This window comes from Plecotus auritus (genome assembly GCF_963455305.1).
Source record: "Plecotus auritus genome assembly, chromosome: 9".
NCBI classification, from domain to species: Eukaryota; Metazoa; Chordata; class Mammalia; order Chiroptera; family Vespertilionidae; genus Plecotus; species Plecotus auritus.
In genome coordinates, this window is record NC_137783.1 from 154,428,900 (window position 1) to 154,456,890 (window position 27,991).

The following is a 27,991-nucleotide window of genomic DNA, read 5'->3' on the forward strand; positions in this document are numbered from 1 at the left end:
CAGCTCTGGTCCCTTGTAGCTGGGGCCGGGGGTCCACCAGGAAGGCGCTCCAGGAAAGCGCGGACGGGGCTGGGGGGCCGGCTCCGGTCAGGCCGCCGGGGGCGGGGGGTTAGGGTAGCCCCAGCATCAGGCGGCTCTCAGCAAGCCGCAGGAGGTTACCTAGCAACCGGGCGGCATCCTTCCCAGCAAGCACCGCTTCTAACTCTTGAGGTCGGAGACTACGAGGCCCAGCATGCCCCGCGGCCCAGAAGTGCGGACTACACGTCCCACAATGCACCGCCTACCCTTTCCTAGCCGCCCCCAGCCCCTGCTCTCCGGAGACCCCGCCGGCGAGCGCCGCGACCCCTTCCCGGCGCTCCGTGCGCCGTGCGCGGTGCTCTCGCGGTGACCCGGTGAACGTGAGGTCAAGGTGCGGAGAGGAGCGGCTCGGGGCCGAGGCGCCATGCGGCGGGGCGAGCGCAGGGGCGCCGGGGGGCCGCGGCCGGGGTCCCCTGTGCCCGCGGGCAAGGCCGCGCTGGAGGAGCCGCCGGATGGCGCGCCCGCCGGCCGCCGCAGCACCGAGTCCGAGGTCTACGACGACGGCACCAACACCTTCTTCTGGTGAGTGGCGGGGCCGGGGGTCCGGCCGGGGTCGCGGGGGCGTGGCCACGTCGTTGGCCTCGCGGTGACGGGGGCCAGGGGGCCGGCCCGCGGCTGCCCGGTGGTCCCAGCATCTCCGCTTCCCTCCCCCGGACCCCGGAGGACGTGGCTCAGCCTCACCTGAGACCGGCTTTTCCTGACCTCCCGGTGCAGAGTCCGCCTCTGCCCTCGTCGCGTCCCTTCACGGCGCTGCCGCCCGCCGCTCGGGCGCCTGACGGGCCAGGGCTCCAGGGGCGCGCGTCCCAGCCCCCGCCTCGGGTCGGGCTGCCCCCGGCTGCGGTGGGGGTCGCGGGGGCGGCGCCTCTGTTGGGAGAGCTCACGCTCCGGCTATACGTGGGGTGGCACTCGTGTGTTGGAGGGGTGGCCGGCAGGTCCCAGGGGCGCTCCTCTGCCGATGGCTCTGACCTTGGTCTAACCCTTCACCCTCCTGAGTTCTCCTTGCTCCCTGGGGGGAGAGAGCCCCGGTGCTTTTCTTTGCGGGTGTCTGGCGGGTCCAGCTGAGACGCTGTGCTGGCCTGTGAGCCCGGGGGTGGAGCTGTGGCCTCTGCCCCCCGAATGCGCAGGGAGAGAGAGGCAGCCCTGGAAACGGCTCTCCAGAGGACCCCGTGGTGGGACACCCGGGAGTGAGGGGAGCCGGCCCGCCGCGCTGCCCCCCAGGGGAAACCTCAGGAGACGTGTGTCAGGGACGGGGGTGGGGGGGCGGGGGGGCGGGGGGGAGTCCTGCTGTGTCTGACTCAGGGGAGATGCGGGGAGGCGGGTGTTGGGGCGTCTCTCCTGTGGGTGCCTGCAGCTGTTATCTGTGGGGAGATAACATGCTGGGGTGGGGTGGGGTGGGGTGGGGTGAGGGGCCAGTGGGAGGGAGAGAGGGATGGGGTGCCTTGTCACAGGGGTGTCGCCCAGAGCTGGTGGCCCAGTGCTGCTGGGTCCTGCTGGACGTGCTGCGTGTGCTCAGGCCTGTCCAGCTGTCCTGTCAGCTGCAGGGGGGAGGGCACCATCTTCTCAGACCAGCGGGTGACCCCCGGAGACAGGTTCTGGCCCGGCCCCTCCTGGTGCCAGTGACGGTTCTGGAACTAAGCTGGCAGCTTCTGGCACAAGCCTGGTCTCATGAGGCACAGAGCCTGCTGAAGGGACGGGGCTGCCCCAGCCCAACAGAAGCCGGGAGCACCCCCTCACCCGGAGCCCCGAACACGGGTCCCAGGGCGCGTGGTCCGTGGGAGCTGGGGCACCCAGACTGAAGCTGAAGCTGAGCCTGCCTGTGCGGAGGGCGACCGGCCAGGAAGGCTTTTTAGAAGGGGTGCCACAGGGCAGGCTGGTTCGGGGGCCTGCCTTGCGGGTGGGGTGGGTGGTCCTGGCTACTCCCCTCCCCGCAGGTGTGAGATGCGCTGTGCTCTGGCGCCGGCGGGGGACCAGGTCTGTGCGCTGCATCTGGGGCCTCGCCCTCCCCTCTGCGGGGCCCCCAGTGCCTGCCTGGCAGTCCTGCCCCTGCAGAGCTTAGCCATTTGACCTGAGTTTTCCCTCACTGACTTGTGCTAGGACTTTAAAACTCTTCCTTTATTCGAGGGTTTTAATAGTGCGTGTTACAAGAAATTAAAGACTAAAAATACGTATTTGTGGAAATGACTTTCTGTCCCACCTCCCTCAGGGACACGTGTGCCGTTCAGAATCTTGCTTTTAAGGTTTTCCTTTTCAAAGGAGGCTGGGCTTCTTTGGGGCCCATGACAGCCGTAGGCAAACTACGGCCCGCGGGCCGGATCCGGCTGTTCTATCCGGTTCTCTTGCTTTCCCATCCGCTCCTTTACTTTGAATTTATATTAGTTCACACAAACACTCCATCCATGCTTTTGTTCCGGCCCTCCGGTCCAGTGTAAGAACCCATGGTGGCCCTCGAGTCAAAAAGTTGGCCCACCCCTGGCCCATGATGATGGTGTGAAGGCCACGTGCGAAGATTTGGGGTTTCTCTATTACTGCTTATCAGCCACGGGGTGTGGGCTCCCCCAAACCGAGTCCATGGGAGGAGGTGTGAGGACCGCAGGGTTCCAGGGTGGCAAGGACCCTGCTTCTTCTGCTAATTGTGGTCTCAGGTGGGACCATCCAGCGGCCACAGCCACGGAGGAGCCGCCCGAAGAGGTGTCCGCTCACCTCCAGAGCCGGCTGGGAAGCCGCCCAGGAGAGTGCGGTGGCTCGCCCCCTGCAGGCGGCAGGGCCGCGGGTTATCAGCCTTCCTGACCCCTGGGACTTGTTGGAGTGCCTGCCGTGGGCTCGTCCCACACTGCCCTGAGGGGAGCCCACTCCGGACCCACGCCCGCCTGCAGTGGGCCGCACAGGAGCCGGCAGGGTGTGGGGGTGCTCTAGGCGCCCGGGTACCGGAGCGCGCCTTTCTCAGTCACTGTGGGTGAGGAGTTTGCCGGCTTCGCCCACATCTGGGAAGCATGACGCCCAGCTTTTGCCTGTTGGTGTGCGGTCAGTGTCCCAGCCCCGACGCCCCTGCACATCTGGGCCGGGCCTCTGCTCCGGCCTCCCCTGGCTGAGGCGTTGTTGTGCCCGTGTCTGGCCACACCTCGTGTTTTCTCAAACAGGTTGGCAGGCCTGCCTTCCTGCCCACGCTGCACAGTGCGTGGGTGACTGACAGCGGGCAGAGAGCCAGCTGTCCTCACGCCCTCACCCTTGCTGAGCGACCGAAGGCACAGGGTTTACAGCTGCTGTCCTGTCCTGACCACAGGGCCCACACCTTCCCCAGAGTGACCATTAGCCACCAAAGCAGAGGGTGCACGCTTGGCCCTGGCGGGGGTGGGGGGGTGGGGATGTGGGCGGAGCAGGTCTGCCTGCAGAGTCTCCTCAGCGCCCCCTCCCCCAGTACTCCCACAGGAGTGGGAATGGCCGTGTGCAAGGCAGGGAGCACTGTTGGCCGCCACTGGAGGTCGGGTGAGCACTGGCCCAGCGGGGTCCTGCTCCCTGCTCCTTCCTGGCCTGGTCTCAGGGGACACCTCTCGAAGGCCTGCGGGACCGTTCTGCTGGCCTGAGCCCTGCCAGCATGCTGTCCTGCGCCCTGACCTGGTGCCCACAGGCCGTTTCATACTTTCTGGCGTGTTTTGTCCCTTAAGTGACCGTACAGTGACACTGACTGCAGGGCGTGCAGTTCCCTGAGCTTTCGCACACGTGGCCCCTGTGACCACCTCACCAGCAGGTGCGAGCCCCCCCCCATGTGCCAGGCCTGCTCTCCTCCTCCAGACCCGCCCCTGGTGCACCTCCGCTCCTGCTGAGCGGCACCTGTGGGCCGTCTCCCTGAGTTGGGGTCCTGTGTCATCCCGTCATCCCCGCATTCGTAGTTCTGACACGCTCGCACCCAGGCGGCCCACTCTTCTGCGTCCCCTTGCCGTCCTGCCTTCTTTGCTGTGTTCCGCCTCAGCCACTGTGTTCTTACTTTCTTCTTTAAAAAATGTGTTTTTATTGATTGTTAGAGAGAGAGGAAGGGAGAGGGAGAGAGAGAGAGAAACATCGGTAAGAGAGACTTCGATTGGCTGCCTCCTGCACACCCCCGCCTGGGGATGGAGTCTGCAACCCCGGCCTGTCCTTTGACCAGAATAGAACCGTGACCTCCTGGTTCATAGTCAACCCTCAACCACTGAGCCACACTGGCCGGGCACCACGTTCTTATTTTCTGTCTGGTGTTTGGAGTGTTGCTCTAGGCCAGTGGTCGGCAAACTCATCAGTCCACAGAGCCAAATAGCAGCAGTACGATTGAAATTTCTTTGGAGAGCCAAATTTTTTAAACTTAAACTTCTTCTAACGCCACTTCTTCAAAATAGACTCGCTCAGGTCGTGTATTTTGTGGAAGAGCCACACTCAAGGGGCCAAAGAGCCGCATGTGGCTCGTGAGCCGCAGTTTGCCAACCACTGGGCTAGGGCTTCAGTGAAAGCCCCTACGCCCTCCCACTCAGCCACATCAGGGCCACGGCTGCCAGACAGGGCTCCTCCCTCTGGCTGGAAGGGCCGCGCGGCGCTCTCCCTGGTCCTGAGACAGCTGGCTCTCCTCAGGAGCCAAGGACAGCCTCATCCTGCTGACCCTGAGCGAGCTGCCCCGTCCGTCCGTCCATCGTGTGCTTTCTGCAGGGCCTGCTTGAATCCCACCTTTCGTTAAAACCTTCTCTAGCCTGGAGCGGCTCCCCTCCCAGCCCTGCTCTCCTCACGAGCTGTTTGTCATGTGGGGTGCCTACTTCTCTGTGCTTCTGCGGCGAGAATGACGGTGGTCCAACGCTGGTGTTGCTAGGACAGCATATGCTTCAGAGACGCCCTGGCTCTGGACTCGGCCCAGTTGCTTGCTGTCTTGGTTTCCTCACCTGTAAAACGAAGACAGTAATGCTCTGATGCTCTCCTTTCCGAGCTGTAGCAAAGGTTAAGAATGAAATGTGGCCCTGACCGGTTTGGCTCAGTGGGTAGAGCGTCGGCCTGCGGAATGAAGGGTCCCAGGTTCGATTCCGGTCAAGGGCATGGACCTTGGTTGCGGGCACATCCCCAGTAGGAGGTGTGCAGGAGGCAGCTGATGGATGTTTCTCTCTCATCAATGTTTCTAACTCTCTATCCCTCTCCCTTCCTCTCTGTAAAAAACCAATAAAATACATTAAAAAAAAAGACTGAAATGTGGTAAAAAGAAGAGCGCACGCGGAGAAGAGTCGACTTCACGTGCATTTCCGGTGCCCTTTCCTCCTTCCTGGTGGCCGCCAGCGCCTCCTGGTGCTCCCCCCCCTGCCGAGGCCTCGCAGCAGTTCCTGTAGAGCAGGGTGCTGGGCCGCCTGCCGCGTTCCCCCCTGAGAGCCTTTCGTTCCGGAGGATGTTCTCGTTGGGTATGGACTCCCCCCAAGAGGGAACCATCTCCTGGAAATGGAGACACTGAGACTCCGGGTCCTGTGGTCTCTGCAGGGACCCCTGCTCGTGGGGGCCTGGGAGCTGGGCTGTGCCGCCCTTCGCAGAGGGCCCAGGCCAGTGTCGGACGCGGGCCACTGCGGCCTGCTTCCGGGTGAGCTGCCTCTCTCCTCCCACATCAGGCCAAGGGCCGGGCCGGGACCACAGCCCACGCCTCCCTCAGCGCCTCGCAGCTCTCCTAAGAGAAGGCTTAAGGAGGGTGCACCCTCCACTGTGGGTCCCTCAGCGCCTTCCCTTTCTTGTTCTGGGCTGTGAGGGTGCACCCTCCGCTGTGGGTCCCTCAGCGCCTTCCCTTTCTTGTTCTGGGCTGTGGTCCCGGGGCCTCAGATTGGTCATGGCACGGCTCACAAGGCTGGCCATCACCGCTGCCCGCCCCGCCAGCAGCATGCGCGGCTCCAGCGGGCCCGAGTGCAGCCCGAAGTGCTCCGGTGTGCTGAGTGCTCCTCCCTCCGGATGCAGGGTCTCCCCCAAGCTCGGGGTCCCCCCAGCTAGGGACGCTCAGCCCCGTTTTCTGAGTTGGAGGGTGCGCGTCCCACGTGAGGCCTGACGCGCGGTGTTTGGTTGCAGGCGCGCGCACACGCTGACCGTGCTCTTCATCCTCACCTGCGTGCTGGGCTACGTGACTCTGCTGGAAGAGACGCCGCAGGACACGGCCTACAACACCAAGAGGTAAGCGGCCCGCTGCCTGCTGGGACGGAGGGAGGGAGCCAGCAGGGCTCGGGCACCAGGTGGGGCAGAGCCTTGAGGCCTGGCCGTGCCAGGGACCGCTGGTCAGCTGCGGTGGGCGGGACGGGCTGTAAACCCTCCCGGGGGGCAGCGCTTGCTTTTGTAAGTGCGGTCCGACCACCGCCGGGGAGTGTGCTGTGGCCGCTGTGTGCTCTGCAGGTGTCCGCGGCCCGTCGAGAGGCCGGGTGCCTCCTGTCAGCTGTGTCCTGGGCCTGCTGTGGGGGGGTCTGGAGAGCCCCCTGCTGCGAGCCTCGTCTCCCAGCTGGTCCCCGTTAGCAGTGGCTGCCGGGGTCTGGCCTCAGGGCTGTGCTCCCTCAAGGAGCCCCGTCTTGTCCTCACCTGTCATGCTGGCTCCACCGTGGGGTTTCTGCCCCCTCTCCCGCGCCATCTCCTGCTTCACCCGAGCCTCTCCCCGGGTTCTGCCTCCTGCTGCCTGTGCCCTGCTCGGGCCCGGCCCCTGATTGCACCCAGGCCTGTGGCAAGCTGGCCCGGGCCCTGGGTCCTGCGGGGAGGAGGGAGGGGGCTGTGCCTGGGCCCTGTGGCGGCCCGGGACTGTGCTCTCTGCAGCAGGGCCCGTGGGGAGGACACTGGACCTGTGGGTACGGGAGGCCCGGAGGCTGTTGGCAGGGGCCCATGCTTGCCCAGAGGGGATGTCCAAGTAGAACGTGATCTTTTCTGAGTTTGTCTGGCTGGATTTGTTGACTTTAAAAAAATAAGTAATTTGACCAGAAAAAAATGGGTTTATTCGGGAACAGCAAAGAATTACAACCAGGAACGAGCAAGTTACAGCAAGTGGAAGAGGCAGAGGAGAGAAGCGTTCTTTTAGGGAGAAAAGGAAGACGTTCTTCAGGAAGGCCTGTGGCGGGCCGGAGGCTGCGGGCGGGACGGCCTCTCCCTGAGTCCTGGCAGCCGTTTCTTGGACACCGTTCTGTTGGGGCTGTGACTGGTGATCCTTCCCGGGGTCTGTGAGGGGCCAGGGGGCTGCGTAGGGCGCCCCTCCCCGGCGAGACCCCCTCTGGCGAGGCTCGGCGCCGGCCAGGTTTCCTTAGGCGTCTCGCTGTGTGGAGGGTCCGGCCCAGCTGGGCAGGGAGGCCGGGGCAGGACGTGGCCACACTGGCGAGGTGCCATCGCTGTGAAATGGCGCAGAGATGAGCAGTTCCGACGTCACTGGGCAAGTCCTGTTGCAGGAAGCAGGTGGCCCTGGCTGGAGTGGCCCAGGCAGAGTGTCCTGGGACGCCTCCCAGGCCCGGGACTGGGCCTCCCCAGCAGGTGGCAGCACCTGGGGCACCCTCGGGCGGGCCGCTCCCTGCAGGGCTGACGTCTCCTCAGAGCTTCGATGCCCTCGGGCAGGTTCCACGCACAGGTCCTGCTTATGTTCAAACACTGACACTGAACACATTAGGGCAGTGGTCGGCAAACCGTGGCTCACGAGCCGCGGTTTGCCGCTCTGTTGACTAATGAGTTTGCCGACCACTGGACTAGACTAAATGTTACCATGTAGTTGGAAGCTGTGAGGATTCGGCAGTTGTGGCATATTGTGTGCAAACAGGTAAAGGGTAGTATATGACAGTATATGACTCGCGAGCCATGGTTTGCCGACCACTGCCTTAGGGAATGATCTTCCTTAAGCTTTCAGTTCCAGCTTGTGTGTGCCATTGTTCTTTTGGGGATTTAACAGGCTCTGTCACTTTGGGGGAGTAGGTTTAATTTTCTGTGTGAGTCACGTTGGTGTATAAGTTAACATACACGGGCCTCAGGCCCCACCCCGTCAGCCAGGCCTCTTGTCCTCTGTTCAGCTCTGGGGGCGTCGCTCAGCGAGCACCTGTGTGCTGCTTCCACCGCACAGTGGCTTGTGACATCACAGGGCGCCTCTCTGGCCCGGTTCGCTGCTGGGAGTGGCCGCCGGCACGGCACGTGTCTGTGGCCCATTTATGTGTTGGAGGCATGGTGGCGTTACATAGTGGCATAAGCGTACAGATGATCCAGGGAAGACCAGCCCCAGACTGCTCAGAAATGTTTGCAGAACATGCCTGATAAGGGACTTGTTTCCAAAATACGCAGAGAACTCTTAAAACTCCACCGGAAAACACACAGTCAGAGGGCGGCCTGACTGGCGGTGCTCAGGGGTTAGAGGGCTGCCGGTGCACCGAAGGGTCTTGGGTTCGAGCCCCAGTCAGGGCATGTACCTGGGTTGCAGGTTCGTTCCCCAGCCCCCAGTCGAGTACATGCAGGAGGCAACCAATCCATGTGTCTCTCTCACCTCAATCGGTGATTCGCTCTCTCTTCCCCTCCCCCTCCCCCCTCCCTCCCGCTTTCTCTAAAAATCAGTGGGAAAACGTCCCCAGGTGAGGATTAACAGACAGACAGACTGGTTATCAGCAGGGGTCTAGTGTCAGCGTGTGTGGCCTGTCCTTTGCACAGGGGCAGCAGGAGTAGTGCCCAGCGGCTCAGAGCAGTCTCCAGGCCGAGCTTGACCTCGAGGCCGGAAAAGCCAAGGCAGGGACTCGCATCGGGCTCCCCTGCGGTGCCCGTCGGTTTGGTGAGTCCTGTCTCCTCCAGGTGCCCAGGCTACATAGTCTCCTGCACCTGCCGGGGAATAAATGTTCAGTTCTGCTTACAGAGGTGCCACCTACCGAATTGCTCTAAGTCATAGCGAACCTAGAGAACATTTTCTTTATGTGGGGGGAAAAAAAGGGAGAGAACCGGCAGTGTTCCAGACAGGAAGTCACAGACACGGCCGTCACCCCCCACCATGCAGTCCGTGTGGAGATCTGCTCGGCTGGGACCCGGTTTCCGTAGCCTGTGGCCTGGCTCTTGGTCGAGGTGATGGGGGCGGGCTGATTCCAGGGGGTGCGCAGGCTTCCAACACGCTGAGGTGCTCAGAGAGGCAGGCCGCGACCACGGGTGGCTGTGGGAGGCGCTCCCCACGTGGAAACCATTTTCCACCAGCCCCAGGCACTGTGAGGCCTCAGCCCCCCAGCAGTGGTGCACGCAGCAGCACCTGACCTCCCGTCCTGAGGTCAGCTGCGTGGGGCCAGCTCACCTGCGCTGCACGGGCGAAGGGGTGCAGACGCCGGGAGTGGGCGGCCAGGGTGCCCACAGCCGACGCTGTTCAGTTCACAGCCGTGGCCCCCCATCTTCCTTCCTCTGATTTAGGAGCAGACTGTGGCCGTGGGCCGGGGCGTCAGGATGAGAGGCCGGCCCTGGGCTGGGAGGAGGGGACGTGGCCGCAGAAGCAGCACGGGCCCCGCCTTTGCGTGTTGTGGCTGGACCTTTGCGTTTCGGACGCAGATACGGCTCCTGCTGCGGCGAGCGGTGTTCTCACAGAATCGACGGCCCGACGCGGCCACATAGACACAGCAGGTTCTCTTCGAGCCACACGCCCTTTGCTTCCCAGGCAGGGAGTTTTCAGTGTCTCCTCGGCGGAGACCAGGAGGAGGTCTGTCCCTGACGGATCAGGAAGCCGAGGCTGATCCACGGTTCGCAGGAAAGCTGTTTAAAGGCCTCCATCCACTCTTACCCATCTTGGTCACCCAGGAAATCTCCTCCCCAAGAATTCTCTTCCCAAACTTCTTACAGCTCTCTTTCTCCCTTTTAGTTCGTCTCTTGTTCTCTGACTCATGCGGAAATCACAGGACAAAATCACTGTCATGTCCCCTAACAAAAACACATCTCCACGCCTCCCACCTGTTTTTAAGCCAAAACATGCCCTATTTTTCTGGTGTACACAGTTGTTTTCCCTACTTCATTATTATTACTAGAGGCCCGGGACACGAAATTCATGCAAGGGGGTGGGGGGGTCCCCCTCAGCTGAGCCTGTACCATCTCCAATCCGGGACCCCTCGGGGGATGTCAGACTGCCGGTTTAGGCCCAATCCCGAGGATGGGGATCAGGCCTAAACCGGCAGTTGGACATCCCTCTCATAATCCGGGACTGCTGGCTCCTAACTGCTCGCCTGCCTGCCTGATTGCCCCTAACTGCCTCCCCCCCGCCTGCCTGATCACCCCTAACCGCCTCTGCCTGCCGGCCTGATCGCTCCTAACTGGCCCCCCTGCCAGCCTGGTCACCCCCAACTGCCCCCCTCTGCCAGCCTGGTTGCCCCTTACTGCCCGCCCCCCCTGCTAATCTGGTCGCCCCCAACTGCCCCCCCCCGCTAGCCTGGTCACCCCCAACTGCCATCCCCCCCGCCAGCCTGGTCGCCCCTTCACCCCCTGCCAGCCTGGTTGCCCCCAGTTGCCCCTTTGCCGGCCTGGTAGCCCCACGCAGCCTGCTGTTCAGTCGTTTGGTTGTCCCTTACTAACCCCCTGCCAGCCTTGTCACCCCACGCAGTCTGCTGTTCGGTCATCCATCCGGTTGTTTCGGTCGTGATGGCCCCTGGCTTTTTGTATATTAGGATTATTATTATTATTATTATTTGTAGCTTTAATTACATATATTAGAATTCTTAATCTACAGAAACTTTAATTTCTGGTGAAAACTAAGAAGCAATTTTGAACTGTCACATCAGTGATCCATAGGTTAATAAATTTATGAATACGTTTCGTAATTTCTAGAAATGTGTGCTTTTTCATTGTATGCTCTTTCAATGAGGCACAAGATGTGTTTACTAAGAAAGCTGAATATCATTGGTTCTTCTGTGGTAAGACACTAAAGTAGATGAATCTGTGTTCAGTAATTAATGTTTCATTATTTTATCTTACTTGGAAATAGTCTGGATATTCAGTGAATTTCTATCATTTATTGTAGTTAGCAAAACTTGAAAGTTTCAAAGAGATTCAGGAAACCATTTTTAAGTGCACATCAAATATAGCCATTGCTAAAGACTTCACCCCAGCCCGGCTGGCGTGGCTCAGTGGTTGAGCGTTGACCTATGAACCAGGAGCTCACGGTTTGATTCCTGGTCAGGGCACATGCCCGGGTTGCGGACTCGATCCCCAGTGTAGGTGGTGTAGGAGGCAGCCAATCAATGATTTTCATCATTGATGTTTCTGTCTCTCTCTCCATCTCTCTTCCTCTCTGAAATCAATTAAAAAACATAAAACATATCCTCAGGTGAGGATTAAAATAAAAAATAGAGGTCTTTTACAAATTAGTAGTATCAGCAGAGGTAGAGAATGCCACACAGCACACCTGAGCACACACAGATGCATGGAGACCTGGAGCCTGGGGGAAGTGAGGGGTCCCCCGGGACGTGGAGGCCCTCTGAGGGTGTCTGGAGAGCGCGGTGAAGGTCTGCATGTGTCCCTGGCCAGGGCGCCTGTGTCCTTCAGCCTTGGCGAAGGCAGGTGGGCTCCAGCCGCTCCTGCAGCTGCATCCTGGCCTCATCGAGGTTTGTGAGTTGCGGGCATTTGCTCTGCATTCCCAAGGAATTGTGGTGAAACTTCAGTGACGTCACGGGCTGACCTTCCTGTCTAACTAGTTATCCCTGACCAGCTTCTGTCCCTGGCGCACATGGCTCATCTTGGCTCAGGGAGGGGCCTTTAAAAAGCTCCCAGCAGGCTCTGCGCCTGCGTCCCCCCTGTCACCACATTTCTGGTCAGGAAGTCACTGAATCCTCTCAAGTATCTTAATGACCATCTGGGATCCCCACCTGGGACGAGTGGGGACTTTCCTCTCCGTCTTCCTCTGCTCCCGTCAGAATTTGCTTTAGTCACCTGATTTCTCAGTCACCTTGAAAGGCTCTCACCTTCATGGCGTCTCCCTGGGGCCTCCCCGTTTCTGTTGTTACGTAACCTAACGTGTGTGTTTTTGTTTTTAATCCTCACGTGGGGATATTTTCTCCAGAGAGTTTTAGAGAGAATGGAAGGGGTTGTGGGGGAGAAACATGGACGTGAGAGAGACACATCGACTGGTTGCCTCCTGCACCCGCCCCACCTGGGGCTGGGGAATCGAACCTGCCACCACGGTACATGCCCTTGACCGGGAATCGAACCCGAAACCCTTTGGCACGGGGTGGTGCTGCTCTAACCACTGAACACACTGGCCAGGGCTCGTTAACCTCATGTTTTATTAGCACGTGTGGGGCTCCTGAGGGGACGTGGAGGCAGTGACTCGGCAAGGCTCCCGGCGGTGTCTGTCTGTGCGGCTTGCTGCTAGATTTCTCAGTCCTCATTTACACAGTAGTCTGGCCCGGTGGTGTGCTCAGTGGTTGACCTGGGAACCAGGGGGTCACGGTTCGATTCTGGTCAGGCACATGCCCAGCTGCGGGCTCGATGCCCAGGAGGGGGCGTGCAGGAGGCAGCCAGCCGGTCAGTGGTTCAATCACTGATGTTTCTGTCTCCCTCTCCCTTCCTCTCTGAAATCAATAAACATAGACTTTAAACAACAATAACAACTTGGTCTTTCTGTAGTTACCAGGGGAAGTGCTGTAGTGGTGAGAGCTGTCTGAACATTCTCAGTGGAGGAGTGTTTCCGGTGCAGAGGGTCTGTGTCTGTGGCCAGTGACCGTAGGGTCCGGTCCCTTCGTCTCCGTAGCGTTTCCTTCTGCAGAAGTCTTCGTGGTACAGAGGGCACGGGCGACAGGAAGGCGGTGCGCTGGCCTCTCCGCTCCCACGGGACATGAGGCACCTCCCGCCGCCACTGGCTAACCCGTGGCCCGGCAGGCGCTACTGGGTGGGATTGTTCCAGAACCAACAAGTAACGCAGGCCGAGACAGGCCCTGAGGGGCCGGGTTTCCCATGGCACACTTCCCCGAAGGCGGGCGCAGTCGGAACGGACCCTCGGAACCCAGTCTGTCCCACTGCCTGCCTGCTGCGCCCGTTCCGTGGGCCGTCCGGAGGGGGAGACCAGAGACCGAGCCCAGCCCCTGGGACACAGACCCAGACGGAAGGATAACTCGTTGGTTTGCCGTGGGAGACCCACAGCGGCGTCAGGCTCAGCCGACGCTCACCGGCCTCTGCGCCTGTGTCCTGTCCCTGCTGTGGCCCCTTCTTGTGGCAAACGACGCAAGGGACGTGGACGTGGGAAAATGGCCATCTCTGGGAGGAAAGGGTCAGTAAAGAAAACCTAGGAGTCGCCACGCCACGGAGCCAGTTTCACTCCCGCCAAACTAACTTCCGCTGCACCTGAGAAGGAGGCCAGGAGGCCCCCTCCTGCTCCTGGCCACAGCCCGACCTCCGCGGCTGCCGCCTGCCGGGGTGCTCCGGGCTGGCCCGCCAATGGGGGCAGAAAAGATAATGCTGCTCCCGCCTGGCTAAGTGCACTGGCTGCACTGAGTCCGGTTAACCCGCGGCGGCTGAGCAGAGGGAAGGACAGATGCACCACAGGTGTGCGCAGGCCCAGGCGGGGGCGGGACCGGGTGTCCCGGAAGGGGAAGCGGTGCGTCGGGTAGTGACTCAGGTACAGCGCGCAGCCCAGGGCAGGGCTCTTCTCCCGAGGGCGCCCCAGGCCCAGCTTCCAGCCACCCTGCCCCACTGGGGTCGGGCTGTCCCTGGGCGGGCATCCTGGGGGCCCCCTCGCCTCCCGCCTGGGAGAAGCCAGCGTGGACCTGCCTTACGCACACTGAGGGCTGTTTGTTCTTTGTTCGCAGAGGTATTGTGGCCAGTATTTTGGTTTTCTTGTGTTTTGGAGTCACACAAGCTAAAGACGGGCCGTTCTCCAGACCGCACCCAGGTAACGTGCCTTTCGTCGTGTGTGTGCCCGCGCGGTGCTGCTGCGTGTGAGTGCCCTGCCTGCCCTGCCTGCCCTGCCCTGCCTCCCGGGCCAGCCTCCGCGCTGTGGCCCTCAGAGGAGGTGAATGGGGGGTTCCTGTTCTTTCAGCCCCCCCTCCCCCCTCTCTGCCTCTGCCTTCCCCCGGCTCCTGCGGGGAGGGTCCCAGGACTGTCCAGTGGCGCCGGGGTGGCTCCAGCAGGCAGCCGTGCCTTGGGCGTGAGGCGTCCGCCCTGCCATTGAGCACTGTCTGCGGCTCGTTGTCTGTCCCTGCCCCCGAAGTTAGGGGGGTCCTGACAACCCCGGGCCCGCCTGCCCGGCCGGCGTGTTGGGGCTCCAGCTCCCTGGGGGCGGCGGGCTCGGTTGTCCGGAAGGGTCACATGTAGTAACGTGTTCCCTTTCGTCTCAGTGGGGTGTGTATTTACCATAGAAAACCTGGGAAATGCAAAAATATTTTTAAGTGAAAGTAAATACCGCTCACCAGATGGCACTGCTAAGCTTTGACGTGTTCGTAGACGTCGGCACGTACGTTGCTTTACAAGTCAGAAGCGTGCGAGTGGCCTCGCGTCATGGATTTCCACGCAGGCCGACACAGGCACCTCCTTATTTGTTTATCGGACAGCAGCTGGGTCCGTCCGTCCGTCCGTCCGTCCTTCCTTCCTTCCTTCCTCCTTTATCCTCCCCCGAGGATATTTTTCCCATTGACTTTTTTTAGAGAGAGGGGAAGGGAGGGAGAGAGGAGGGGGGGAGAGAGAGGAAGAGATTGACGTAAGAGACACATCGATTGGTTGCCTCCTGGGGACGAACCTGCAACCAAGGAACTTACCCTCGGCCGGAATCAAACCCGACAACCTCCGATCCTTGGCCGACGCTCTAACCGCTAAGCACCCGGCCAGGGCTGGCAGCTTGACTCTATGGCTGCTTGCTCTGCCGCCACTGGAACGTGCCCCAGTGAACCAGTTCCGTGCGGAGGCCCCTCGGTCCCAGGAGCTGCCGTGAGCTTCCCGCCGCCTGAGCGCACATCTGGGCTCTCCATCTGAGTCCCGGGAGGAGCAGCCCTGACGACCACCACTGGCCCTCAGAAGGGACGGGTTCGAGGCCTAGTGGGCACCATGCTTGTGAGCAAGGGCCCCGTCTCTGAGCCCCCCAAGTGGCAGGGCCCGGCCATACGGAGGGCCAGGGGCTGCAGGCGGGCCCCCTGGAGCTGCAGGGCCTCCCCCTCGGGGTCTGCACTCGCCTCCTGCCTCAGAACAGTGACTCCTGACCAGCATGGGAGGTGAGAAACCACCAGGACCGCACGAAAAGCCACTGCAGGCAGCTGGTGGGCGACTTGGAAGGAAGAGTGAGGCTGGATCGGGGCTCGGCCTAAGTGGTCCGCGCTGAAGTCACCGCATCCCTCACGGGCACAGGGCACAGGCGCAGGGTGCGGGGGACAGACGGCCCTGCAGGACCGGCCTGGCCCGTGGGCAGCTGCTTGCTCTGGCACGTGGCCCCTGGTCACCTCTGTCGGAAAGCTGCCCCTCTGGTCGCTTTGGGGGGTGAGCCTGAAGCCGCCCCTGCAGAGGGCCGCCGGGTGGGCTGCCCGAGCCCGCTCTGCCCGCCTCTCCGTCGCTGGCTCCGCAGACTCCTGTCCTTGGCCCGTGGCGTGGCTGAGGCGGAGCTGCCCGGGCACCTTCTCCCAGGGCCTCCTGAGCTAGTGGCTGGCAGGGAGCTCGCCACGCCTCCCGCCAGGCGGATGCCCGGCCTGCGCACACCCCGGGGACGGGGGAGGGTCCTGGCTCCACAGAGGAGTGTTGTGGGGGCGGCCCCCCCCCCCCCCGGCGTCCCTGGAGGAGACGCTCTGGGCTTCCCTCTGGAACCCTGGCTGTCCTCGAGAAGGCACTTCCCCTCCGATGTGTCCCCCCCCCCCCCCCCGAAAGCCAGGGCCAGTCGGGCGGCACCGCCAGCGCTGTCCACGGCCAGATGCGATGTTCAGGAAGAAAGTCGGGGCGTCCTGAATCGGGGCTGGAGACCAGCCTCCTGGGGTGGAAATGGGGGTGCTGCTGGATGTCCGGGGGAGGGTGGGCACCACAAGGTGACAGTGAGGGGGCTCTGGGGTGCACAGCAGCAGTGGGGGAAGGGACGCCTTCAGGCTTGGTCCATGGGGAGCAATGTGTGGGGCGCCTGCAGGCGGGGAGGCCCCAATTCTTGGGGTGAGGGCAGCCCCCGTGATTTCACCATCAGCCCAGGAACTGCTATCGCAGCCCTGGGACCAGGGAGAATTTTCCAAGCTTTTCCACTGGGAGCCCAAGGGGAGCGCGCCTGTTGCCTCGGCTGCTCCTGCCCAGGCCCAGGGCTCAGCCGACGCCCTAAGCAGTGGTCGGCAAACTCATCCGTCCACAGAGCCAAATATCAACAGGACAACGACTGAAATTTCTTTGGAGAGCCACATTTTTTAAACTTAAACTTCTTCTAACGCCACTTCTTCACAATAGACTCGCCCAGGCCGTGGTATTTTGTGGAAGAGCCACACTCAAGGGGCCAAAGAGCTGCATGTGGCTCGCGAGCCGCAGTTTGCCGACCACTGCCATAGGGCACCCGCACTGCTTTCTGCGGGCGGCGGTCTCACACGGCAGGGGAGGGGAGGGTTACAGCTGTGACACAGCAATGAGACAAGAACCAGCAAGCAGTCTAAGAAGGAACTGTCCCTGCTCACACTTCACCGCCTGCTGCCCAGCCTGGCCCTCCCGTGGCTGCTCCTCGGGCACAGGAAGCGCAGGCCCCTGAGGGCTCGGCGGGCCCTGCAGACCCGTGGGGGCGCAACGCCTGGCGCTGCAGAGCTCTCACTCCCACCTGGCACTTCAGGCCCTGGCACCTCCCCACTCCCACCCGTCTGCCCGCACCTACATCCCAGTTCTAACGGGGCACGCTGCCCCGGGCGGCGCTGGAGACATCCCGGAAGGACCGGCCAGCTCCCCTGGCCCGGAGGCTAAGAAGCTCGTGAGCGCACCTTTCTCGTCCCGTGAACTTGTTCTTAAGAGTCGGCTGGGGGCTTTGCGTCATCTGCAAAGGAAAGGAGGACCGTGAGCTTTTATTAAACAGGGTTACCGCGGTTCTGGAAGGCACGTTCCCCTAGCGTTTTAGAAGAGTTTTAGACGCCCTCCCGTGACCTCCTCCCGCAGGGAAAGCCGACCTGCCTGCTGGGGTGACAGGCAGCGGGGGGAGGTGCCTGGCTGAGGCACAGCCTGCTGTGTTCTGGTGTAGCACATGCGGGACACACACACACACACAGACCCCACACACACACACCCATACACACAGACCCACACACACACACACAGACCCCCCCCACACACACACCCCACACACACCACACGCACACACCACACACACACACCCCACACACACACAGACCCCATACACACACACCCCACACACACACACACACCACACACACACACAGACCCCCCCACACACACACCACACACACCACCACCACACACACACACAGACCCCCCCCCACACACAGACCCCCCCACACACACACCACACACACCACCACCACACACACACACAGACCCCCCACACACACAGACCCCCACACACACACACCACACACACACACAGACCCCCCACACACACAGACCCCCCCACACACACACAGACCCCCCCCCACACACACAGACCCCCCACACACACAGACCCCCACACACACACACAGACCCCCCCCACACACACACCCCACACACACCACACGCACACACCACACACACACACCCCACACACACACAGACCCCATACACACACACCCCACACACACACACACACCACACACACACACAGACCCCCCCACACACACACCACACACACCACCACCACACACACACACAGACCCCCCCACACACACACAGACCCACACACACACACACAGACCCCCCCACACACACACCACACACACCACCACCACACACACACACAGACCCCCCCACACACACAGACCCACACACACACACACACAGACCCCCCCCACACACACACCCCACACACACCACACGCACACACCACACACACACACCCCACACACACACAGACCCCATACACACACACCCCACACACACACACACACACCACACACACACACAGACCCCCCCACACACACACCACACACACCACCACCACACACACACACAGACCCCCCCACACACACAGACCCCCACACACACACACCACACGCACCACCACCACACACACACACAGACCCCCCCCCACACAGACCCCCACACACACACACCACACACACCACCACCACACACACACACAGACCCCCCCCACACACAGACCCCCACACACACACACCACCACCACCACACACACACACAGACCCCCCACACACACACACCACACACACACACACACCACCACCACCCCTCACACACACACACACCACACACACACACACCACACACACACACATTGGTGACGAGAACATTTAAGATCTGCTCTCTTCACAACTCCACGCATAACAGTCACCACAGGGACACGCTCCCGGTGCCGGTGGAGACGGAAGACGGGCCCTCCGCAGGTGTCACGGTGCCACATTAGGTTCTCCCAGGAACCCGGGCCGGCTCAGCATCAGAGCGTGCAGTAATGTGTTCGTCACTCGCACTGCAGAGAGGAGCTGGTCCTCTCAGTGCAGAAAAGTGAAGTCTTACACTCACTGTGGTAACAGCATACTGGAACTCCAGGAGGTTTTAAAAATATTTGTGTTGATGTCAGAGAGGAAGGGAGAGGGAGAGATAGAAACATCAGTGATGAGAGAGAGTCATGGATCGGCTGCCTCCTGCACGCCCCACACTGGGGATCAAGCCCACAACCCAGACATGCGCCCTTGATTGGAATCGAACCTGGGACCCTTCAGTCCCCAGGCCAACGCTCCATTCACTGAGCCAAACGGGCCAGGGCTAAGAGTTTCTTGATAGCCCTGCCGGCGTGGCTCAGTGGTTGAGCATTGACCTGTGAACAAGGAGGTCACAGTTTGATTCCTGGTCAGGGCACATGCCCAGGTTTTGGGCGCAATACCTGGTGAGGGGCGTGCAGGAGGCAGCCAACCAGTGACTCTCTCATCATGGATGTTTCTGTCCTTCTCTCCCTCTCCCTTCCTCTGTGACATCTATAAAAACACGAAGAAAAAAAAGATTTTCTGGACATGATCGAAGGTGTCCACCAGCACCTGCCTGTGGCCTGGGGGGTGTTGAGCCAGAAGCACGGCTAGTGAGCACAGGACAGCGTGTCCGTGTCTGCGCTGGCCCTGTGCGCTGCAGTGAGGCCAGAAAAAGAAAGGAAGGTTCGAGGTCTGGAATGGGAGAAAGGCAGGAAACCCCTGGAGAGAAACGTGCTCGCATCTGAGTCGGGTCAGGCTTTAAGGAACCTGCTGGACTGAGGCCAGAACAGGGGTGTGTCCAGACGGTGGGCCCGGCTCCTGACCCTGTGCTCTGTCTTCGCAGCGTACTGGAGGTTCTGGCTGTGTGTCAGCGTGGTCTACGAGCTGTTCCTCATCTTCATCCTCTTCCAGGTAAGCGCTCCTCTGGGTGGGGCGCACAGGGAATTTAGGTGATGACGTGGCCCCAGGGAAGAAAGCGGTGACAGAGGTTTTGCACGGCAGCCCCTCGAGCTGCCAACGGGAGTCCGGCTGAGGTGTGGAAAGGGGGAGACTTCAAGATGCATTCAGGTGGACGGCTTGCAAACTGGGGACCCGAAGGGCACGTGCCTCCTGCAGCCAGAGGAGAGGCTGTCTCTCGCAGAGCAAGTTCTCTCCTGCCCTGGTTCCCCATTGGCCCATTCCTATGCAAATGAGGAATGGATTTACACAGTCTGATTGGTCAGCTTCATACCTTCTGATGGGTTGTAATGGAGCTGCTCTGATTGGTCCGTGTGATGCAAATGAGGTGTAGCTGTGCAGCTTGGATTGGATGGTGCTGGTCTCAGCCTATTGGTGGAAAGAGGATACCAGGAGCTGCTTTATAAGGCCCGCCCGCCACAGGAACACTGTGCCGTCAGGAGGCCCAGGGCTCCGTCAAAGGCTTGTCCCTGAAGCGCAGTCTGCCTGGGAGGCCTCTGTCCCTAGGGCTGCCAGGTTCTGGTCCTGACATTTGCCTGGTTAAGCACAGGGAGTCCTCCAGGTCCACAGAAGCAAGGCTGAACCCCAGAAAAGGGAGCAGAGGCCCGGCCGGTGTGGCTCCGTGGTTGGGTGTCGATCTATGAACCAGGAGGTCACGGTTCCATTCCCAGTCAGGGCACATTCCCAGGGTGAGGGCTTGATCCCCAGTAGGGGGCGTGCAGGAGGCAGCTGATCGATGATTCTCATCATTGATATTTCTATCTCTCCCTCTCCCTTCCTTTCTCTCTAAAAGTCAATAAAAACTTATTTTAAAAAGTGAGTGGAAGCTGTGAGGGACCTTGAAACGTCGCCTTTCAGCAGAAGCTGTGTTCTGAGCGTGGAGCTCCGCGCCTGGGCCTCGGTGCAGGTGTGCTCGTGGGCTCTGCCCTGGCGGCCTCGCCGTGGAGCGGGGGCAGGGCCAAGTGTAGGGACTGGTTCCCGTTCGGGCACCTGGTGGGCCGCCCTGGCTTGGAGAGGCAGGAACTCGGCTCGGGGCAGGACCAGCGCTGGACAGAAGCGCATCTGTCCCGGGACGTGGTGCTCTCAGCGGGTCAGGCGGCCCCGGCGGTGCTCACTGGGGTTGGGGTTCTGTTTGGGGGTTGACCAGCTGTGGCTCCGTGTGCTTCTCTCCCTGCGGGTGCGCGTCCTGCGGGCGGTCAGGGGAGGTGTGGGTGTTGGGTCAGCATCCCTGCCTCTAGCGCCCGTGCTGTTACTATGCCTCCTGCTTAGTTCAGTGAGCGCGCCTCGATGGCGAGCTTCCACTTCCGAGTGCCTCCTGCTCACAGCCTCCGGACCCTCAGGCGGCCGGGGATAGTGGTCACGTGGTCAAGTCTCCTTCTCAGGGCAGGCGTGCAGTGCTGTGTGTTAACACCTGTTTGTGTGCGTGAACACGGTCAGGACAGGCGTGCAGTGCTGTGAGAGTGACACCTGTTTGTGTGCGTGAACACAGTCAGGGCAGGCATGCAGTGCTGTGTGTTAACACCTGTTTGTGTGCGTGAACACGGTCAGGGCAGGCGTGCGGTGCTGTGTGTTAACACCTGTTTGTGTGCGTGAACACGGTCAGGGCAGGCGTGCGGTGCTGTGTGTTAACACCTGTTTGTGTGCGTGAACACAGTCAGGGCAGGCATGCAGTGCTGTGTGTTAACACCTGTTTGTGTGCGTGAACACGGTCAGGGCAGGCGTGCGGTGCTGTGTGTTAACACCTGTTTGTGTGCGTGAACACGGTCAGGGCAGGCGTGCGGTGCTGTGTGTTAACACCTGTTTGTGTGCGTGAACACGGTCAGGACAGGCGTGCAGTGCTGTGTGTTAACACCTGTTTGTGTGCGTGAACACAGGACAGGCGTGCAGTGCTGTGTGTTAACACCTGTTTGTGTGCGTGAACACAGTCAGGGCAGGCGTGCGGTGCTGTGTGTTAACACCTGTTTGTGTGCGTGAACACAGTCAGGACAGGCGTGCGGTGCTGTGTGTTAACACCTGTTTGTGTGCGTGAACACGGTCAGGACAGGCGTGCGGTGCTGTGAGAGTGACACCTGTTTGTGTGCGTGAACACGGTCAGGGCAGGCGTGCAGTGCTGTGTGTTAACACCTGTTTGTGTGCGTGAACACGGTCAGGGCAGGCGTGCAGTGCTGTGTGTTAACACCTGTTTGTGTGCGTGAACACGGTCAGGGCAGGCGTGCGGTGCTGTGTGTTAACACCTGTTTGTGTGCGTGAACACGGTCAGGACAGGCGTGCAGTGCTGTGTGTTAACACCTGTTTGTGTGCGTGAACACGGTCAGGGCAGGCTGCACCTGGGCCCTTGTTTTGTGCGATTGCAGCCTCGTTGCCACCAGAAGCCCGTCTCAGTAGCTTCTCCTCTGTTGGGGTCCCCACCCCCCCAACCTGTTTTCTGTCCCAGGGCCCCACAGAGAACTCAGCGGTCACACCTCCCCAGGCCCTCTGGGCTGGGGCAGCGATCAGACAGACGCCGGTCCGGTGGCCGGGGCAGTTTGGGGGCGTTGGCGGGTTTGGAGTCACGCGTCCCTTCAGCGGGAAGTGGAACGGGGAGTGTTGCTCCTGCTTTCCCGGGTGCTTTGACCCCACGACGTCTCTTGCGATTGCAGGTGCCTTTCAGGGTCCCCGTTTCCATTTCTGTGGCGGCAGGTGGGGTGCTGACGGGCCCTGGGGTGCAGCGGGCAGGGGCGCCTTCCACCGCGAGCACGGCCTGCGTGAGCGCGTCTCTAGCTTCTCCGTCTCCAAGTTCAGGGAACGGCGCTGGCACTTCCTCGTGGTTCCGCCTCCTGGCGTTGGGAGCGGCGGGGGGGGGGGGGGGCTCTCACTTCCATGCTGCTTTGCTCGTTCGAGTTCTCTAGAAACGGCTCGTTCTTGTGCGTGGAGCTCGTGGCTGGCGGCTGCTGAACTGGCTCGTTCTGACCGTTCTTTGCTGCTGTTTGGGTGGGTTTCTGGGCATCCTGTGGACACGGGTCGCGCCACCTGCACAGGGAGGTTCTGTGCCCTCCTCTCTGACCCGGTGCCGCCTCCCCTCTCGCCATGACACTGCGCAGCCAGGCCCAGCCGGCAGCCAGACTGGGAGGTGGGCAGCGGGCGGCCTGCTTTCAGGGAAGGGCCTCCTGTCCGTCCGCTCAGAATGCCGTCAGCGGGGGTTCCCTGGGCGCCTTGCAGGTGGGGCAGTGCCCTGCTCCTGCAGGAAGTTGAGTGTCTTTATCCTGAAAGCGTGTGGGGGTTCGTCAAACGAGGTGAGCGTGTGGGTGTTCCCTCTGTGGCGTGATGTCTGTACTACGTCAGCTTGCTTTCTCATTTTGAGCCAACCAGCGTTTCGGGGACCCACCCGGGGCGCGGTGAGCTCCCCCCGCTGTGCTGAGGGTCCTGCGCCCGTGCTCACGGGCATGGCACCCCGTGTCGTGTCCTGTGCGGGGCTTTCCTGGTGTGGGGGTCAGGGTTACCTGGGATCCATCTGGTGTTTTCCTCGCGATCTGACAGATAAAGGTGCGAACGGCCAACATCACTTGTCGCTGTCCATACCTCGACCCCCACCGGGTGTCACGTTCCCTCCCTGGGACTCGGGAGGGTGTGGCCTCGCACAGCCGCCTCCTGGCCCGGAGCACCCTGGGGTGGGGACTTGTCAGGGCCCCGCCTCGTTCATGGCAGTGCTGTCAGCGATGGCTGTGGAGCTTTGGGTGGGACCGAGCACTGGGTTGATTCCATGGCCGATGGCTTGGGCCGTTGGGAGCTCACTCACTCGGTTCCTGCGCGCCTCACCCCCGTCTTGGTGGGTTCTGGGCATTTTACTTGGTTTCGTCTTGTACGTTTGGGCACTTCCCTTCTTTCCGGCACCAGAAGACACTGCAGGCCCATCCTGGCATTTCCTGCCCGGCCAGACCGGCCCTCTCGCAGGAGCCCTGTCCTTCCCTGGAGGAAGGTCTCAGGGCAGAGGCCCAGGGGTGTCGGAGCTGCGAGGCCCCGCAGGCGCACGGCCACGCTCATGTCTGTAAACAAACACTGTTGTCACTCTCGCACCCTCCTTCCTTGCGTCTGCCCCCCCCCCCCAGGCTGCGTCCGGTCATGGGAGCCCTGTCACAAGGGAGGGCCCAGGCCTCACCGGCCTCTGCAGAGTGGGCTCAAGGTGTGTCTGCCGCGGTGGCCCGTCCTCCGATGACTTCTTACATCCACGCGGTGTTCACACTACAGGGCTGAGTGTCCAAGACTCTGCCCCTGCTGGCTGCCCGCTGGCTCAGGACTCGGCCCTGCTCATCCTCAGACCCGTGGTTACAGAGCACACGGTGACCTCAGCTCTGCAGCACATCCCTGTCTGAGGGACGCTTCCAGAGATCCCGGCCTCAGCCGTGGGACAGGACGTGGGACAGGAGGGCTCAGCCGTGGGACAGGACGTGGGACGGGAGGGCTCAGCCGTGGGACAGGAGGGCTCAGCCGTGGGACGGGAGGGCTCAGCCGTGGGACAGGACGTGGGACGGGAGGGCTCAGCCGTGGGACAGGACGTGGGACAGGAGGGCTCAGCCGTGGGACAGGACGTGGGACGGGAGGGCTCAGCCGTGGGACAGGATGTGGGACGGGAGGGCTCAGCCGTGGGACAGGATGTGGGACGGGAGGGCTCAGCTGTGGGACAGACGCGGGTCTGGGTGCCGCCTGTCACGCGGCCTCGCTGGGCTGCTCCGTGGGGAGGGTGTGGGGACGGGGTCTTAGTGATGAGCGTGTGGGGGTCGCCTCCTCCGTCACCGTGGCCCCAGGGTGTGTGCTTACGTTGGTATCTGAGAGGGAGGGGCTTCCTGACGCTGTGTGACGTGGGGAGGGGCAGCGAGACCAGCGATCTGAGACCCCAGTGCCAGGGCCACCCCGTCCCTCCCACGGGAGGCGCACCTGTGACCCCACACGGCATGGTCCTGTGGGGGGCGGAGCGTCACCTGGAGCTTGGGACTCACCAGCCTGCTCAGCCCGAGGAGGGGGACGGCGTGTGGTCAGCAGAAGTGTCGTCTGCGTGCCACAAACCGTCCGCCGGGCGGCTGGGGTGTCAGTGCCGGGCGGGGCGGGGCCTGCTCACACGGATGCTGGCCTTGCAGACGGTGCAGGACGGCCGCCAGTTTCTGAAGTACGTGGACCCCAGGCTGGGGGTCCCGCTGCCAGAGAGGGACTATGGGGGGAACTGCCTCATCTACGACGCAGACAACGAGACAGACCCCTTCCACAACGTCTGGGTAAGGACGGCCCAGGAGGGGAGGGGCGGGGCCAGGGTGCGGTGTGGAGCGGTCCCCACGGGAGGGGCGCCTTGCGTCCTTGGGGTCAGGGCGTGTCCACACAGCCTCAGCACGGGGGTGCAACCCAGATCGTCCCTGGGGCCTGGCAGGCGCTGTTCAAGGGGCCCTGGGGGTGCCCAGGGGAGGCGGCCTCAGGCTGTGCGGGTGTCCCCGTCCGGGCAGGGCTGGGGGCTGCACAGGTGGGGGAGTGTCTGAGGCCTGCGTCTCTCCCACAGGACAAGCTGGATGGCTTCGTGCCCGCGCACTTCATTGGCTGGTACCTGAAGGTGAGGAGCTCATGGTGGGCTGGCATGTCCTGTTTGCCACCCGCCCTGGGGCCTGGCCTTTGCTGGTCGTGGGTTGACATTCCGAGTGGTCTGACTCTGATGAGCAACGGCCGGGGCCACAGCGCAAGACCGCCGGGCGCCCGTCCGTGGCATGCGGTGTGGTGGCCGGGAGAATAATGGAGAAGACCCCCGGCCCCGCCCTGTGCCTGCCCTGCTCCCGAGTGAGCGGCGGCTTCGGGAGGGGCTGACGCAGCGGGCGTGCCCTTGCCCCCGGCCTGCAGACCCTGATGATCCGCGACTGGTGGACGTGCACGATCGTGAGCGTGATGTTCGAGTTCCTGGAGTACAGCCTGGAGCACCAGCTGCCCAACTTCAGCGAGTGCTGGTGGGACCACGTAGGTGCCGGTGATCGGGGGCTCCCGCCCTGGCCGGGCCTCAGGCCTCGTGTCCCGCACCCAGGCCCGCCCACCCTGCGAGGGAGGGGGAGGGGGGCTCAGGGGAGGCCGGACGGAGCTGCAGGGTCCACAGGGCTGCCTCCTGCCTCCAGTGGATCATGGACGTGCTGATCTGCAATGGGCTGGGCATCTACTGCGGCATGAAGACCCTCAAGTGGCTGTCCCTGAAGACGTACAAGTGGCAGGGCCTCTGGAACATTCCGACCTACAAGTACGTCTACCGAGTGTGCTGCTGCAGGGCCTGGGCGTCGGGGTGGGGCCTGGAGGGGCCCTGAGGGCCAGGCCCTGTGCCATCCGACGTGTCTCGGGAGGGGGCGGACGAGGGTTTTGCCTCCTGTACTCGCCACCCGGGATTTGACCCTGGGCTGCCCGTGGGAACCTCGAAGGCCCTCCCAGTGGCGGGACGTCGGCCCGTGGGAACCTCGAAGGCCCTCCCAGTGGCGGGACGTCAGCCCGTGCTGTGTGGCCCGCGGCGCCGCCTGCAGCCCTGCTCAGGGCGCCCTCCTCATGGCGTGGTCGCAGGCTCTGCCTTCTTTATTTCGAATTTAAAAGAGAGAAACGGTCCAGGAAAAGGCCTGCGAGGCCAGGGCTGGGGGGCCCGGGACGAGGAACCTGCTGAGGTCCCCCTCACCCCCTCCTCCGGCTCCAGGGGCAAGATGAAGAGGATCGCTTTCCAGTTCACGCCCTACAGCTGGGTGCGCTTCGAGTGGAAGCCCGCCTCCAGCCTGCGCCGCTGGCTGGCCGTGTGCGGCATCATCCTGGTGGTAAGGCCGGCCGCCTCCCGCGCACGGCCCGCTGGGCTCGGCCTCGCCGCCCACACTCCTCTGTCCCCCAGTTTTTGTTGGCAGAGCTGAACACGTTCTACCTGAAGTTCGTGCTGTGGCTGCCCCCGGAGCACTCCCTGGTCCTGCTGCGGCTGGTGTTCTTCGTGAACGTGGGCGGCGTGGCCATGCGGGAGATCTACGACTTCATGGACGACCCGTGAGCCGCGGGCGGGGCGGGCAGGGCAGGGCCTGTGCGCACGCAGGCGGTTCGGCGCCCTCAACCGCGTGCCTCCCCCTGCAGGAAGCCGCACAAGAAGCTGGGCCAGCAGGCCTGGCTGGTGGCCGCCATCACGGCCACGGAGCTGCTCATCGTGGTCAAGTACGACCCGCAGACACTCACGCTGTCCCTGCCCTTCTACATCGCCCAGTGCTGGACGCTCGGCTCCGTGCTCGTGCTCACCTGGACCGTCTGGCGCTTCTTCCTGCGGTGAGGCCCGTCCCGGGCGGGGTAGCGCGTCGGGTCCTGTGTGGCTCTGTCCGCCCCACTCAGCCGTGCGGGGCAGGCCCTGGGGCCCCTGCAGGCCGAGTGACCGCCCTACTGCCCCCAGGGACATCACCCTGCGGTACAAGGAGACCCGGCGGCAGAAGCAGCAGAGCAGCAGTGACCAGGGCAACACTGTTGGCCACGCGGACAGGCACCCGTCTGGGCCAGACAACCCCCCGGAGCCCCCGGAGGCCGAGAGGGAGGGGGCACCGGCTCTGAACTGACCTCCCCACACCTGCCAGGACACAGGTGGTGTCCCCTCCTCCTCGGATCCCGTCAGGAGCCTCCGACAGGCCTCCCTCTCCCCCCGCAGCAGCGAGGCCCCGGAGGGACACGGAGGAGGCCCCAGCCCAGGGCTGGTGTGCGTGTGGTGTGTGTGCACTCCCTGGACTCTGGGCTCCTGGCTCCTGATCTGACAGTGCGGCTGGGGTGCGCCCTGGGCAGTGGTCCGCTTTCTGTTGATCTGCCCACAGGCGTCTGGGCCACACCAAGCCCTGATCCCCGCCAGCCCCCTCCGCCCCGCGCCCCACGTGTTCCTGAGGGGGTCCACCAGCTCCTGAGATGGCCGAGACGGGCAATCCGAGCTGCAGCCCTGAGCCGTTTCCTCGGAGCCTTCCTCCAGCCCAGCTGACACAGAGGGCGTGGGGGCAGGGGGCTGTGCCCAAGGTTGGAAGGAGGGGTCCTGGGTCTCTGGCCCCAAGTTGGTCATCTCCACGAGCAGACAGAACAAATAAATGGCGATGGTCCGAAGCTCGTGTCCTCATTGACCCCACACCCCCTCCCTGGGGTCGTCGCCCAGAGCGGCAGGAGTCCAGGGGCAGGGCTGCCGGCCTAGGCACAGGGGTCACCCACTCTGCTTTGTCTGTGCCCCTGGCGGGGCCTGCATGGGGAGACGGCCTGGGAGCTGGTTCTGGGTGGGGTGTGGGGGCGGTGGACCCTGGCTGGGGGGCTAAGCGCATCTGCCCTGAAAAGTACGGAGTTTGAGTCCCACCTGCTGGGGAGGGGTGGTTTCCTTAGCTGTTTGATTGTCAACTCCTTTTGGGGAGTTTCAAACCGAGATGTTATGAGAAAGGGCTGCAGAGCACCGGGGCCCCAGCTGCCCCTCCCCTGAACCTTGTCCCGGCGAG

General features: G+C 62.4%; 1 protein-coding gene across 1 annotated transcript; it reads left to right on the forward strand.

Annotated features, from left to right (window-relative positions):
• The first annotated feature begins 266 nt into the window (after positions 1-266).
• On the forward strand, positions 267-27,614 carry PTDSS2 (phosphatidylserine synthase 2). The gene is made up of 12 exons (XM_080641232.1): positions 267-600; positions 6,127-6,228; positions 13,815-13,897; positions 19,417-19,484; positions 24,641-24,775; positions 25,051-25,101; positions 25,383-25,496; positions 25,649-25,767; positions 26,206-26,320; positions 26,392-26,537; positions 26,622-26,807; positions 26,929-27,614. Exons 1-12 carry the CDS (start codon positions 443-445, stop codon positions 27,086-27,088), a joined length of 1,437 nt encoding a protein of 478 aa, XP_080497358.1. The 5' UTR covers positions 267-442; the 3' UTR covers positions 27,089-27,614.
• Positions 27,615-27,991: the final 377 nt, after the last annotated feature.

What these genes read in the sequence shown, in the direction of transcription:
- PTDSS2 (XM_080641232.1), top strand. Translation starts at nt 443, where the DNA reads ATGCGGCGGGGCGAGCGCAGGGGCGCCGGGGGGCCGCGGCCGGGGTCC. An exon ending in ACCCCTTCCACAACGTCTGG is followed by an intron (nt 24,776 to 25,050) that starts GTAAGGACGGCC and finishes TCTCTCCCACAG; the next exon opens with GACAAGCTGGATGGCTTCGT. An exon ending in TGTGCGGCATCATCCTGGTG is followed by an intron (nt 26,321 to 26,391) that starts GTAAGGCCGGCC and finishes TCTGTCCCCCAG; the next exon opens with TTTTTGTTGGCAGAGCTGAA.